The following is a 16,951-nucleotide window of genomic DNA, read 5'->3' on the forward strand; positions in this document are numbered from 1 at the left end:
CTGCAGTTCATATTTATCCAATATTTCACACACAACAAAAGAAACATTTGCACAAGGTACAGGCTTCGAGATACATGTAATGACTGTCATTTTCATACCAAACTTCAGATCAGAATTCAAGTCAGATTCATAACCTATTGGAACTCATCCTATCGGGGAGCATTTGCTCTAATTGATGAAAAACAAAAGTGCAAGAAATATGAGTTCAAGAATCAAACTGTAACTTAAACCACATAGAGCAAAATAAGCATTTACAGCGCACAATTAACACCCACTTCTCAAAATTCAACCCCAGTGATCACATCCAGTTCCCACTTTATTGCAACACATAGTTCCATTTCATGTAACCTACATTTGATGAAAAGACTGGAAAGAAAACAAGGGAAAGACAACTCATCTCAATCAAACAACCAGATGCCTCAATTTCAAAAGTGAACAGAAAGAAAGAGACAGAACTAACACTCTCAAATGGCCTTGAGCATGTCCTCGGCGCTGCTAACATTGAAAGCACCGCCCTCCTCCAAATTCAAGATTTTTACAACCCCATCTTCGACATACATCGCATACCTCCTCGACCTCACTCCCAGACCCACCGGCTTATCACTCAAGTCCAGTTCGCACCCAATTGCCCTGGTGAAATCACCATTTCCATCGCTCAACAACAAAACCTCATCCCCCACCTTCAAATTCTCCTTCCACGCCTTCATCACGAACGCATCGTTGACCGAAATACAGGCAATGGCATCAACCCCCTTGGCCTTAAACTCAGCGGCTTTCTCGACAAAACCCGGGAGATGTTTCTGCGAACAGGTGGGAGTGAACGCGCCAGGGACGGCGAAGAGAATGGTCTTTTTGTTGGAGGTAAGCTCGGAGACCGAGATAGTTTTTAGCTCGTCGGAGGAGTCGAAGTAAGAGAGGGTGGCGTCCGGAAGCTTGTCCCCGACTGAGATGATGGCCGAGATTTTGGGAAGGGTGGAGAATCTGAGGGGTTGAGGGCGGCGGAGGGGAGCAGCGGCGAAAGAAGAGGAGAAGAGGGTGGTGGGTTTTTTGTGGGGGGAGAGAAGAGAAAAGGGTTGTTTGAGTTTGGGGGAGGAGGAAGCAAGAAGCTTAGCGGCGGCGAATGTGGCTGTTGCGGCGGTTGATGCAGCCATAGCTGTGGATGATTTTGTGTGAGTGAGATATGTGAAGTGCAGAGAAAATAATAAAGGAAATATGAGGGTAGGGGGAGGGAGGTGGGGGTGGCCTTGTTTGGGAGGATTTTTGGGCGGATATTACCAAGTACTAGTGGTCAATCCTAACTTGTTTATATTTTCATTCACAATTAATTTGTTTTTTTTTTTTTGTTTTAGTTTTTGAAATTTTACAATAATTTAAAATAAAAGCTTAGGAAATTTAACGCTATCATAATAATTTATTAATTAGGTAATTCAAACATTTTTGTTTGTGGGGGGCGAATCCGATGTAGGAAATGACATGTTTTAAGGAAACAAAACATAACATTTGAATTTGACCAGTTTTGGATTGAACTGGCACACACAGAGACACACGCTTTGAGGAAATTGTCCCAAAAATTGAACTAGAATTCACTCTACCTTTGCCACCCATAACTCTAGTCATTAGGGTATCATTTATAGTAAATTACATTCATATATTCTGATTTAGGTCAAATTATACAAATATTTTTTATTTTTTTATAAAATTACAGTTATATTCCTGAGAGATGTCATATAATATTTTCCACGAGATGTCATTTAAATAGATTGTACATTTATAGTTACAACTATAACATCAATAGGGTGTAGTTATAATTTTTTAAAAATAAAAAAATATTTATATATTTTTGATTTATTTAGAGAGTATCAATATAATTTATGGGGTTGGAATATTTATAAAAACATGTGATAAAGGAAATCATAGGTCATGTACTATATATTGTTAGATTTTAGTTGTTAAGTATAGTAAAGGCAGTTATAGAAATGTTGAGCAGTACATATAATTCTTTAGAATAGGGTTGCAAGGCTGCTATTACTGTGTTTTTATGTTTATAATAATAATTAAGAAGAAAAATAAATCTTTGGGTTTCTTCCCTATTCCAGATTGGAGTCTGGGCTTCTTCTACTCCATTAAAATTACAGCCCATTGCCTCATTCTTGCGTCTTCTTTTATCACTCATCTCGTTATATCATAATCCTAACATTCATTTAATTTAATATTAAAAATAAATTAAAATTAAAAAAAATTAATAATACTTAGATAAAATATAAAATTAAAATAAAATTATATTATCACATCCTAAAACCAAATTTTATTCAAACTTTAGAATCCATCGTTTTTTATTCACATAATACAAAACATTGATGTTTCTTTAAAGGGTATATAGTATTGAATTTTTTTATAAAACATGAATAATTTGTACAAATATATCGTGACTTGGAGCGTGGTATACACGTAATTATTCCTTATATAATAGATACAATAAGATTTATTATGTAATTAATAAATAATTAGGCAAATGTAATATGATTGATGTGGTACGGACTAAAATTCTTGTAATTATTGGGAATTAACTTAGTATTAAGAAAAAACACCAAATTAAAGAAATGAATACATGTGCATTAACGGGGAGGAAAAGAGATCAAACATCTCAATCTGCTTCTCTCTCAAAAACATAAAACACCAAAACACTAGACATTGGCCTGCAGCTTTGGATCAACGTCAACCCTCGTCACTCCTTCCTCCGCCAGTTTCGCCACATCAATCTCCCCCACCACCAGCCCCGCCACCCCGCTTACCTCCTCTCTCAGTATCCTCCCCTCCGCCTCCTCATCCACGTAGTTCGGGTCCTTCTCGTCGATTGCCGCCGGCGCCTCCTCCAGCTCATTCGCCGCATCGTCCGCCGGCCCCTCCCACGTGTACTTCCCTCCGTGGCCGGACTTCGGCTGCCGTCCCCGCGGAAGCCCGTCTATCGGGTGGCGGTCCTGCCGTTGGATTCCTTTGTCGATGAGTTTCTTCTGTACGTGCTTCAGGGTGTCGATGTTGTGAGTGGCGACTTCCACCTTCTCCACGCGTTTCATCCCTGCTTCGTCGTGGCTCATCGCCCGGAACGTCACCGTCTCTTTCTTGTCGTCTATGGTCTGCGCCATCTTGGGTACCTTTTGCGAACCGGGTTGTACAGTACAAGCTGGGTATTGCGAGGATTAATACGTTGGTACGTAGTTGCTTGTGAAGATATAGAGGTGGAGGATCATATGCATGAGGTCACGTGACACGGCCGTGCAACGGGAAATTGTGGCGGTGGCGGTGGAAGAAAAGCCAGGTGGTGCTCAGTGGTTAGGCTACTTGTGGGACGTTGCCACGTGTGTGTATGAGGATTGCGTTCATTTGACACATGGACAATGACAAGTAGGGAAAATTTCAAATTGGATTTGGGCGGGCATAAATGAAACATGTTAAATACGCCGTATTTGCTCTGTAATTGATTTGGTTCGCTCGATTTTGACTTGGTTAAAAAATTTTCGTCAAGTAATATCTTTAAAAGAGATTTTGAAATTGTTTAGAAACTTCATGAAAGAAACCATTGCAGGATTAAAAGGAGATCAAGCGATAAAATATGAGTAAAAGTGAATTATAAATATGACAGTAATTGATGATTAAAAATTGACAGGAGAAAAATATAGGCTGACTGTTGAGTCCAACCTGGCTCAGTAGCACCATCTAGAATCGTTCAAAAGAAATAGATAATATGTTATTATAGATGTTTAAGGATATAATTGATATTTTGAAATATGGTTTTGTAGTTTCATTCTTCTTGTTTGATGCTTAGCTGTGAAAAAGCATTGTAGGTAGGTGGAAAGAAATTATGATGAATAAGTATGTTGTTAACTTTGTGTGACTGTGAACTTGTTTGGTTCCAAATGTGAGCTGCAATTTAAAATATCTTGATGGGCTTGCGGATGCCGAATGGACAGCCTGCGATGCTCAAACTTGTGTCTAAATGATCATGATCTCCTATGTTTTTTAAGTTGTGTACTAGCCTTCCATTACCATCATCTCATGAACTTATGGCTCAAACTGCGTTCTTGTCGAAGATAGTCGCATTGGACAAGCCTGCAATGCTCAAACTTTTGTTAAATGAACGGAAACTGGTCAGGGATTGATCTGCCTATGAGTACTAAACAAGTGAAATTATGTCATAATTTGGACATTTTGATTTATATGTAAATTTCTGCAAGAAAGAGCATTATCAAGATATATTTACTCTACTCCAACTTAAATTGAAACATAGACAAGAAACTGAAACTGGAGTGAATATTTAGAAACAGGCTCTCCCAGGAATATGTTGATAAATGAGAAAACATGCAAATGTGAGAGCTCGTGAATTCTAAACGACCTCATCGATAGTCTCTAAAGCGTCTAATATGTTAAGAAAACCTTAGAAAACCAACAAGTAAACAGACATAAATCTTAGCATCTCATCTGTCACGACTAACCAAGTCAGTCTGTTCAAGTCCCTTGGATAGACACCTACTAGAGTTAACTTAGAGCAATTCAACCTCGGTTATATCTGATCAGTGACTACAGAAGAAAGACAAAAGACTGAAGCTTCAATGCTCGTCCACAGGTACAGAGATGTTAATGTCGGGAGACGGTCTCTGTTCCGAGCTTGGCCCAGAACTGTTCCAATCAGCAGTGTCGGTGGATGCAGAGTTTGGCAGATCCTTGTTGCTTAAGCTGTTATCCGCGTCTCCCTGACTTTGCACCGGCAGTTGCAAGGTTGGGATGGGATAGATGTTGTTGCTTTCGGGAGCGGCCTGGGATATTGGTGTCGCAGCCGTGACTGTGGCTGGTGCAAACTGGACGGTGGGGGCTATTCTGGGTTCAGTTTGATACTTTCTTTTCTGTGGTTTAAGACCACCATTCGGTACGAAGCTTCCAACTACAATCTGGTGAAATAAATCACAATACTTGGATCACAAACAAGAGGCAAAAAGGCTATTATTATTGTTCAGTAGTTAGAGGCATAACGTCTTACCTGGATCGGGCTAGCTGCCATGAGCATACCTGCTACACCACCACCTATTACACGACCATCAGGGCTAGCCAACGAAACACTTAGTCCACCAGTACGACTTTTTATCCCACCATTGTCTGAAATTGTGTATGATCCTGTTAGAGTTAAGATCTCAAAACGGCCCTGCATGAATTGGAGAGTTTCAGTGTGGACAATATTTTGAGAATATCACATCTTTTTCAGCGTAATATACTTAACAAGATCATCAAATGATAACTGCTACCTGAGTTTGGTGTTAATATCCTTAACCCCCATACTTTGTTATACACGTCTTATTCAGCTAACAGTCGAGGAAATAAGTATGAGTCAAGTGAGGTAAGTTTGTTATTTTTAATATATGAATTTGCCAGACGCCAAATCCCCAAGAATTTGAGGGGATTCATGCCACTAGATTAAGCACAACAATCTTTGCAATATAACGAACAAGTAGGTGTCGTGAATGAAAAATCAGGTCTATAGAGATAATTTCCGACAATGGAGAACCCAAAATACATGCTTTTCAATTAACAAAAATGTCCATCCACAATGCTGCACATATAAACACATTACTATGCCCTCTAATTGAGTTGCATTCACATCAAGATTACCAGATAATTGTCCTAACAGTAATATGACGAAACATGAGCAAATATTCGTTAAAGAATCCAACTCAAACCTATTAGCTGCAAGTGGAGAAGCCACCAAGACTATCAGGAATGAATAACCACAACAAAATGCTCAAGCCAAGAACTATTACTTTTTCGTCTACCAAGCAGCACAACATAACCATCAGTAGAAAAAATAGAAGCAACCCAATTAAAAGTCCAAACCATAAATATTTTTTGAGAAAACTATATAAACCCTCTTCTGACATTGGAGAAGCAATAATTAAGGTTAAGAGATCATGCCTCGTATGTCAACAGACCCCCAGACGAACCGGGCTGGCGTAACGTGACGTTGGAGACACATCCATTGGCAGAAAGAACGCAAATCCCTCGGTGACCCTTCTGAGCAAATGTAAGGATCTTCCCTGCAACATCCTGCAAAATTGCTCAAACTCAATAAAAGTTTTGAAAAAAAGCCCACCATATATCTACAGAAAGGGTCTCTATGAGAAGCAGACAAAATTGTCACTACCTCTCCTGTATGTACAGTGACCACATGCGGCGTAAAATCCCCTCCCGCTGTGTTTGCGAACAATTCACCTGCAAAGTGGCAGCAACAACGTAAGACAAAGTTTTAGAAGAAAAAATGATGAAAGCAACCCTATCTGAAGAAGACAAGAGCTGACATGGTCAACGCCGACAGCAACCCCACCAAGAAAAAGAAGAAATAGATCAGAACAAGAAGTATGTTTAGGAAATTTCTCCATTACTTAGCTGTGATTTAACATAAACCGAAACCCTAGTTCCCACAGATTACACTCCCCGCTCAGAATAATCAAAAACTGTTGCAACTCAATCTTCCATTTTTCTGGGATCTTAAGCGTTAGTTAAACTCCCCAATCAGTTCACCCGCTTCAAATTTGAAAGCCCAAAAATTAGAAACAATAAATGGGGCAAAAAGAAAATAGTAATAACAAAAGGAGCTTAAACATGCTGCAATTTGCAAGAAAGGAAACTATACTTAACGCTAGAAATTCTCTCTTAAGAAAGTTCAAATCTTGCTGGAGGGCTTCAGAAATAGAAGTGAAAAATCAAGAAAAAAGAAATCAAAGTCAGTGCAAAAAGTGCATATAGCACTGAGATTGTTATAAACTCACCTAAAGAAGCCAGAATATGCCAATTACCAGAACCTGAAGGCCTACCGCGCCCTTTTTTGGAGCCAGACGAATATTCATAAGACGGCGGCGTTGACAGAGTAAAGCCGGCCGGCAGCACCGGCGGTGATTTTATATACGCCGGGTTTAAGTTCCCATCTGCGTCATACTTTCTGGGCCTCCCTCTCTTCTTCTTCCCCATCGTTAAATCACCATTACCACCACCACCACGGCCCCCAACCGCTCCACCACCCAATATCCCGACGCCGCCACCATCAGTCACCACCCCACCAACTACTCCCCCGCCTCCAACCGCTCCACCATCCGCCCCAACGGCGGGCGAGAACATATCCGCCGCACTCTTCTCCATGCTTATGTCCACGTTCAGCACTCCCGGGGCCACGCCGCCACCACCCGTCCCTCCACCGTGACCAACATAATCGCCTCCACTCAACGATGGCGACTCCGACTCCGGGTTACCGCTCAACGAACCCGAATCCGTGCTCTCTCTGTCCTCCACTTCCATGCTTCCCTTCAAAGAATCTGCAAATCCTTGTTCTTCAGAAATTAAAGAAAAAAAAGACCAGATTTTTGAAAGATTGTTAGGTGAACAAATGGCGCCAGAAATTTCAAGAAACTATGGCAGATTTGCATTAGCCAGGCGACCCTATTCGTCCTCGCTTTCAAGTTCCAATCTTTATTTTGTCTGTTGGGAAAGTTTGTAAAGTAGAGTTCCCTCCATTAATGGGGTTGGAGAGAGGAAAAGAAAAGGGCTGAGCAATGGGCAAGAAAAAAACCAATATTTGTCTTTTGTCTGAAGTTTGGTGTGAGAAATGACCAGAAAAAGTGAAAGCTTTCCTTTTTTATCTTTTTCATTTTTTTAAAAAAATAATAATTGCTCTTTATTATATTAATTTGGATTAATTAATAAAATAATGGGCTTGATTTGTTTGCTAATGTGGAGATTACAACTAATATTTGGACATTTAAAATATTATGAAATAAATTTAGAAAGAATTTGTAATTTATATCTTTTTCAATATTTCATTTTACCTAACTCATGATTCATATTTATTTCATTTTAACTAAGACTGTGTTTGGTAAACTTATTTCAAAAATCTTAAAAGTTCCTATATTGTATAAAATGTTTTAAAAATTTAATGATGTTAAATTTTATTTAAATAAATAAAATGTTAGAATTTATAAATTATCAAAGCATTTGTCATAATAAACTTTTTATACTATAATAATTATAGAAAGACCCATCTAATTATTATAATTTAAACTTATATAAATAAATAATTTAGGTAAAAGTGAAATACTAATAAAATTAGGAGTGTGTTTATTCTGTAACACATGTGATATGGTTTTGTAATATTGGGGGGTTTATCTAATTAAATTTGATCAGAAAATCCCATGTGATATGGTTTTGTAATATTTCATTAATTATTGCTTACATGTAATTAGGTATTTCATTTTTTTTAAGGAAAATATAATTTTTGGGATCGCAATATCGTGTATTTAATCTGAATATGTCTTTTTCCCCCCTCTAAATCATTGAATTGATGTTGAAATTTAATTATTTTATTCTGTTATTATTGGAATTACTTTCTATTCCAGTCCAATAACATTAACTGAAATTGTAATATATATATATATATATATATATATTAAATTTGGAGAAACATATATGGGAAATTATTTTATCATAGAGGTTGTGAGCTTGAATTTCACTTTTATGGACAAGTTCGACATTATGGTTCGAGTCCCTCCGAATGTGTAGTTATTTCTCTAACTTTATGTGAGTTTATTATAATTTATTTTCTTATTTTTAGTTATATTGATTAAAAAAATTAGCATATATTGAATAGATTACTAATATTGTACTAATTTTATTGTAGTTTCTTATGTTTTTTCTTAATTTAAATATGTCTTTGATTTGAAATTATTCATATCCTTAATCAGATTTGACATTTTGATTCAAGAAAAGATTCAACATATATCTTTTCTATTAAAAAGTAGTATTATTTTTTTATCAAAAGTGGTTTTTCTAATTCTGTTTTATTCATTTATAAATCTTAAGTGATGGATAAGAAAGAAATCACTAGTTGATTGGATTCTTGTTAAAAATCAACATATTTTTTTTAGTGATTTCTTAAAATACAATAAAGTTTATGTTTTATAATATATATATATATATATATATTTGTGAAAACGGATCAGTTATAATTTTGATGTAGTTTGCAATTCCATCAGTACCCATTGCGCAATGTATTGTATGTTATGATGTACGAACATCACGATTTTGCCTTAAAAAGGCGCATCACAAGGGATGAGGCCTCATGACTTATAAACTAAATGGCCTAATTTCCATAGACGATGTCAAATGAGATGGCTTGCAACTCAATTAGTGCCTTTTTGTGCAAAGGTATTGTTCGCCTGATTTCGTATGAATCTCACGATTTTATTCTAAAAAGACAGTTGCGCAAAAGATAAAGTCTTGGGGTTTAAGTAGAAGTTGCTCAAGATCCTCGTTTTCATCCAATGTGGGACGTTTACCAAATCAAACCTCGTAAATTCTTTTGTTGCTATTGCTTTTTATTTTTTATTCACTTAAATTCATTTTATTTTGCATCTCTTTTGCAACTAGACTCCTCTCTTTCTTTTGTGTGTGTGAGATCAACACTGTTTTGCATCCATCATATCTTACTTTTTTTTTTAAAAAAAATGATAATATTATGTATTTTGTATTTTCACCACAACTATCCTCATTTCATATTTAAAATAAAACTAATTTTGTTCGAGACGTGAGCCAAAGAATTAAACCTCTTATAATAAGTATGACTTCAAAATTTCAAACCCTACTTATTATAAAAATTTACCTTAAAATTCAACTCGTTTGTCACTAAATCAAATACGTATTAGTCTTGACCAATTATATATATATAATATACACAAGTTGGTGTCTTCAGAATACTATTGCAATGAAGGATCCCTAAATAAACACCAATGTCTTAATAAATAATGTTACTAACGAAATATTTTGAATGAAATGGCGGCAATTTTGTAATAATCATGTCACCCTCAATTTCATTATTTTAGCTTTGGAAGTATTAAAATTTATTCATAAATACCTCCTAAGATAGGCTTCCTTGGTAGGTAGGTACTTCTTTACTTCAACTAGAATTTTAAGACATAATTAAGGGTACTATAAAACTTCAATGCACTTTCGTGAAAATTTACGTCTCAATTTTCTTTCCCTTCCTTCTTACCTTTGAAATTTGAATTTCTTGCATTGTTGCACAAATAAAGAAAAGAGGGTTAGAGCGCATTTAATATCTTTACATTACATAACAAATGTCAACGAGTGGACGATCAAGCAGAATGGATCGTACTTTTTCGTAAGATAGGTCATTATATCGCAACTGATTAAAAAATGAACTTATTAATGTCTTGATTATAAGGGCTGGTTGTAATTTAATTTGTAATTGATGGGGTTGTAGTGATTGACTCGCTTCTTACAGTATTTTTGGTTCAAATTGAACTTTGTATAACGGTGGGAGACTCTTGTAATCATGTCCAAAGAGGGTGGTTGAGTCGGTCGTCCCTTCCCTACATTTTGTCCATAAAACAAAACAGATACTTATATCTATACTGTATATTAAGAAATAACACATTTTTTGTGTGTCTCTTCCGTTTTTGATCTATTTTATTTTTTTATTTTCTTATTTTTCGTCCAATTTCTCACCCTCCATTTTTTCTTTATAGTTATTTTTTTTTTAATTTTCATCCATGCTTTATTTATCACCAACTTCTTCATAAATTTAATATTACTTCAGTATTTTATATATTTTATTTTAAATAGTATTTATAGAAATTATATCTATTTCATTTATAAATAATCATTTCTTTAGTTAATTAGTTAGATCAATAATTTCTCATTCGTGCACATTTAAAGTAAAATTTAGTTTATCAATTTCAATAGTCATTCATTTTTATCTATTTTTATTTAACTAAATAAATATAATAAAATTTTAAATTATGCACACACATCGAATGTACTTTGAATAACAATATTGTTTATTAAGTGTGAGGGTGTTAGAGTAATCATAATTTCATTAATAAAATATATATTAACTAATTAAAATACCCTCGAGCATATTTATTCTTAAACAAAATGATATTTTTTTTCTAAATTTTTCAATCCTGCACATTTAAATTAATATATATATATTTATATAATACAATGTGATTAGTTATTTTTCTGAAAATTCTATAAATCACATGATAATGTACTTTGATTGTGTGATTAATCACTTCTTTTACACAAAACACTAATCATATAACAATATTATAGACTCGTTATATATTTTAAGGGACAATTACACTCTCCTCCCTTGAGGTTGAGTGTACTTATAATTAGATTTCATGTGCTTTGAAAAATTACATATAGCACCCTTATTTGCTTCAATCTAGTAAATAAGTCAATCCGTTAGTTAAAATTCACTGAATTTGCTTATATTAACAACAAAACTAAATAAAAATTGATATTTACCATCGATTGATTTATACCGACTTGTAACAGGTCAAATATTTTTTTTCTGATTAAACTACCCTTATAACGGTGAAGATGCACCTCTTCATATCCATTGACGCGGGAAAACGTATGAGGGTAATTTCGTTATAAAAAAATTTATCAATAAATCAGTAATAAGTCAACCGAAGATAAATATAATTTTTTTTTTCTGATTTGTTATTAGTATAAACAAATTCAGTGAATCTTGACTAACAGAGTGACTTGATTGTTAGATGAAAGCAAATCTTAATTCTTTAAACTGTAATTATCTCGTACTTTAATCAAACATGGTCCACCTAAATTCATATATTAATTTTTTTTCTTCAGAAAAAGAGAGAATTATTTTTCCAAGCAAGAGAGAATATGCTTTGAATGCATATATACATATTATAAGTAAAAGAAAATAATAAAAGAAACGTAATTACTTGAGAAGAGGTTCTTCTTTTCGTTTGTTTTTTTTTTTTTTTTGTGTTTTAAGAATAAAAAATAAATATGTCATTTTTTTTTAAATTTTGTTTTTCTAATAATTGAATGTGTCGAAAATCAAAAAACGGAAACGTTGGAAGCATTTGAATGGTGGGAAAAAGGCAGAATTGGGTTATGGAGTTGTCGGTCAAATGTCTGCTTTCTGTTCAAATTCAGACCCTCTCATTTGTTTAAGACATTCTGTCACACCCCCCAACCAATTTTAATATCCTTCTTACCTTTTCATTTTATTTTTAGAATAAATTAAAATGAATATTTTCTAAAATTTCTTATAATTATAAATATATTTTTCATAATTAACGATCATTTAACAGACATTCCTACAATAAACCATCATGAAAATGTATTTATTAGATGATCGTTAATTTCAAAAAAATATTTTGTGATTTTTTAAATAACAATAAGTATTTATAATTATGACAAACTTTTAGGAAGATTCGTTATAATCTATCCTTTATTATTTATTTTTTTTTGAGAAGAAGTAATATATTGTTTATTTTTATTTTCATATTTTATGTGCATTTCTTTCTATTTCATATTATTTATTTGGGCAGGAAGATGACCAATTTTCTTTAAAAATATATATATTAGTATTTTATATTTTTATAAATTATATATATGAGGGTAGATTTCAATTCTTCATTTGAAAAGAAAAGGTATTGGCTATAAATTAAGTAATATATAATCAGACTATATGTAAATTACTAAAGATAAAATATGAACCGTTAATTTATTATATATAAGATTCAATGGTTGCAAATAAAAATAAGAGAAGAAAAGGAAAATACTCTCTCGAGTGAAAGGGGTATTTTGGATATATCTTTTAAATATTAAGGGGCTAAATTATTATTTTATTTTTATAAGAGGAGTATTTACTTATTTTTTATATCGCAGAGAGTTAAATTACAATTTACCGTTATTTATTTATGTGAACATAAAAGTATCTCAGGAAGGCGGGCAATTGTGGAATATTTCGAAATTCATTTGGTCGCTTTGTCGCAGCATTTCAATGAACAAGTTCGAATTCTATCAAATATGTATGTTGGTATTATTATTTTTATGTGTGTTTATCTTAATTTATTTTATTATTTTTTAATTATATATATTCAGTAGTGTTGCTAGAAAAATAATTTAATCCTATCATAATTTAATTAGTTAATTTATTAAATACCTGAAAACTCATCACAAAGAACAAAAAAGAAGAAGAAGGGAAATTTGATGACACAAAAAAATGAGTGAAATTTTTTATATTGTCACTAATTATATATTTAGTGACAATAATTTTTATTTTATATTAATAATGAATTTTATAATTCTAATAGTAATTATTAATTTTTAAAAATATTTTGTTATTAGTAAAAATTAGCAATAAAAAAATAGTCATAAATTGTTACTACAGACAATTGGACACATATATAATGCCGTCCTAGTGATAATAAATTATTTATGTCTTTATATTTTGTTATTATTAATTATTTGTAGTGATAACTTCGTGCACAATTCTTCACACTGATAATTATGTAATGACAAGATCAAAATTGCAGTCATTTAATATTTTTTTCTGGTGAAAACTTTAAAATTATCACTTATATTTTGCTAATTAACATTATATTTCTTTACATCAAGTTTTAAATTTATACAATAATAATTAAAAATTAAATACAACATATAATGATAATATAATTAGTAAAAATTATACAAAGTTTTTTTTTTTTCGTCTTTTTTGGGGTGGGGGGGTGTATAAAAATTATGGATCAAGCCCTGTCAGCCGCTAGGGCTCGAAGGGTGTTGGCTTCACCCTTTATATATTAATGTATTGCTTAATTTATTGGGATATTAATGTAATTATTTAATTAAAGAAGAAAGAAAGAAAAGAAATTTGAGGATGAAAATTGTAATTTGATATTATTACCTCTTTCCAAACAATGGGATTTCCATGCTTTTAATGATAACACTTTTTCAAAATTATGATTTCCAAAACTAATTACTACCTACCCCTTAAATTATATTTTTAACTTTAATGACGCCACTGTCCTCAACATATAGAGACAACATTAGTGATAAACCATGATAAAAGAATTATCACTAAAAATCCAGATTTCTTTTGCCTTTTTTTAGGTTTGTTACAAAAATAAGATAAATAGAGGCGACACACTCCATAGATCTACCAAGAACAATTGCGCGTTTGCTATGTGTCGATCAAGATCCTTAGCCACAACTAACTTATTGTCACTAAGAACTAATGTTTAATTACGTGGAATCGATATATGGGTATAAACGTACTTTAATAAGGATTTGAACCTATATTATGAATATGACAATATTTGACCTTAATCACTAAATCAGAGTAATAGGTGGTAATAAGTCTGGATTTCAACGTACAACTCTTCCTCTCTGTATAATATAGTAACATATATATGTATATATATATATAGATTAGATTATAAAAGAAAATTAAATAAAGTAGAGGAAATAGTAATAAATGTTATTTAAAGTGCTTAGCATGTGGGGCTTACTAAAATCTCTAGAAAATGGTTTATTATAAGTTATTTGGGAGTTTCGAGGGTAGACCGCTACAAACTTTAAATTCATTAAACTAATAAAATTAAATAAGACTTACACCCCATGTGCCTTGATAAAATCGAACCGTATATATATATACATAAAAGGTAATAGTAATAATATTAATAATTAATAATTAATGTCATCAACAGTCAATCTTTAGAGAGAAGAAAACCCTAACCCTAACCCTAATTTATTTGGGGGCAAGAGGGTAGGACCGCTGCACTGTCAATGAATTTCCCCCTTTTCTTTTCTTTTCTTTTTATTAAATATATGATTAATTATATTTTGCATTCAAACTATGAGATTTTTATACATTTGTATTCAATTTTTTTTTTTGTGTCAATTTATCATCTCAACTTTATGAAATTTTGCATTTATATTTTTCAACAAAGTTTTATCGAAAAAAATCACATGCAGTGGCACATATGATATGTAATGGTTATATGATGTGATATTTTTCACATATGTACAACATGCCATATTTTTTCCGACAGAAAAATCAACAAAAAGAAGAGTCATATATGATAAATTAAGTATAAATTTCACAAAGTTGAGATGGTAAGTTGATGAAAAAAATTCGATGACAAAATGTAAAAACGAATATAGTTAGAATAATAAAATGTAATTTACTTTAGACATATATATATGTGTGTGTATTATTTATGTTTTTTTAGATAAAAAGAAGAATTGAATGAGGTTCAAATAAAGCTGCTGTGTGATAATTAAAGTGACATAATTCAGAATGATAAACCCTTTTGGGCTAACCATAACCATGTGATTTGATTCTTTAATCCTCACGCCCATCACTTCTAATCCTTACTTCAACTTCTTTATTATTACACTTAATTACATTTCCTCCACAAAAAATTGATTGCACTTTACCCCTTCAATTTTAATAATTATTACATTTAACGAGTAGTTGCATTAATAAGTGCTTATTATAGCTCTTTAGTAAAAATAAGTTGAAAATGTTGTATTAGTAAAAATGATTTGAAAATAACTTAAGTGCTTATTTTAGCGACTCGATCAGTGCATCGTTGCGCAAGGTATTGTCTGTTCCGATATCATGAGTTTTACAATTTTGTTTTAAAAAAGAATCTTGCTGGGGAGAAGAGGTTTTGGGGCTTATAAGCCACTCAAATTCCTCGTCTGAACATCAATGTGGGATGCTTACCTATATCAATTTAATTTATGATTTATACTTTTGATCTATTTGAATTAAGCTCATTCATGTCAATTTTTTTTCTCGAACACTCTTAACTTTTTTCTTTTATAACCATAAAAGTAAGATCGATTGCAAGCACCCCTTTAAGCCCATATGAAAATACAAATATCTTATATTATTATAAAAAAAAACCCTAGTATTTTATTAACTTTAATATTCAAATTACTCTTTGATTCATTTGGTTCGTTCAATAAAATAGTCATGTTTTAATATTTTTAATGAATTTACTAAAAAATCCTCAGACTTGCACATACCTCAAAATGTGCGGACGTGTTTTAGAGTTAAAAAATGTAATTATGTTATTTGGAAGGGAGTTTAGTTGTAATTAATCATTATTAATTGTTTTCTCTATTTGCTTTCATATAAAATATTATAAATGCATACATAATTATAAAATTGGGACATAATTAGATTGTGGGTCGTTATCCCAAGAAATATTTATGCACACAATTACATTATATGACTGGCCACCCACCATTACATTGGATTATGCCTTTGCTAGTGTAAAACGGTCACCTCCATTTTAGGTCTGGTGTGCAATATCGGATAATGTAATAATGCTATAAATATTAATTTTTCTCCACTATTTTTAAATATTCAACTTTATTTATATGAATAATAAAGATCAATTTTTTATTTATTTTTAAATATCCATTTAAGTTCATTTCGTTATGTTATAACGACGCATTTAAAAATTTCATCATTTTTAAGAATTTTCTTACCATATTATCTTTTTATTTATTTATTATTTTCTTAAATTATATTAAATTAATATTAAAAATAAAAAAGAAAGCAAAGGTGTGTAGAACATAGAGGTAAAAGCATGAAATGAAAATTCCAGATGGAGAATCACTCTTTTGCCCCTGCAGAAAATTGGGTGATGTGGTTTAACTAGGTATAATGGGCTTCTATTTCTTAGCCCAAGATTTAAAAAAAAAAAATCAAAATGCCCACATATGATTTGGGCTCTTGCACATGGAATACTTCTGTTTTGGGGATTGAGGAAGTCAATTTATATGTAATTAAGTACATTATTTGATAGAGGGCAGATGAATAAATTTAAAATCATAAATTCGAGTTCTATCAAATATAAAAGAATTTATCTCACTGTAATATATTAATAATATGTATTTATTGGTCAAATCGATGCGATACATACACATTAAATATTCTTCAGTACCAATATAACAAATTAAATTTTTTATTACAAATTTTATTCCGTTGAATCTCTACGAAGCTGGAATACAAACGTAGGAAAAGACAAAAGGCAGCTGCAATGGTCTATTGTCC

At 32.2% G+C, this 16,951-nt stretch overlaps 3 protein-coding genes across 3 annotated transcripts; all 3 read right to left on the reverse strand.

Moving 5' to 3' along the window:
* Positions 1-275: 275 nt before the first annotated feature.
* Positions 276-1,250, reverse strand: LOC105179530 (Thioredoxin superfamily protein). Its single transcript, XM_011103183.3, has one exon. The coding sequence runs from the start codon at positions 1,149-1,151 to the stop codon at positions 465-467; it is 687 nt and encodes a 228-aa protein (XP_011101485.1). The 5' UTR covers positions 1,152-1,250; the 3' UTR covers positions 276-464.
* Positions 1,251-2,544: 1,294 nt separating this feature from the next.
* Positions 2,545-3,220, reverse strand: LOC105179529 (uncharacterized). The gene has a single exon (XM_011103182.3). The coding sequence runs from the start codon at positions 3,141-3,143 to the stop codon at positions 2,685-2,687; it is 459 nt and encodes a 152-aa protein (XP_011101484.2). The 5' UTR covers positions 3,144-3,220; the 3' UTR covers positions 2,545-2,684.
* Positions 3,221-4,311: 1,091 nt separating this feature from the next.
* On the reverse strand, positions 4,312-7,638 carry LOC105179528 (AT-hook motif nuclear-localized protein 1). The gene is made up of 5 exons (XM_011103181.3): positions 6,813-7,638; positions 6,188-6,255; positions 5,959-6,090; positions 5,033-5,194; positions 4,312-4,943 (listed from the first exon to the last, which is right to left on the reverse strand). Exons 1-5 carry the CDS (start codon positions 7,333-7,335, stop codon positions 4,605-4,607), a joined length of 1,224 nt encoding a protein of 407 aa, XP_011101483.2. The 5' UTR covers positions 7,336-7,638; the 3' UTR covers positions 4,312-4,604.
* Between the last annotated feature and the right edge of the window lie 9,313 nt (positions 7,639-16,951).

Source organism: Sesamum indicum, linkage group LG5, assembly GCF_026168435.1.
Source record: "Sesamum indicum cultivar Baizhima isolate 11 linkage group LG5, ASM2616843v1, whole genome shotgun sequence".
In the NCBI taxonomy this organism is placed as follows: Eukaryota; Viridiplantae; Streptophyta; class Magnoliopsida; order Lamiales; family Pedaliaceae; genus Sesamum; species Sesamum indicum.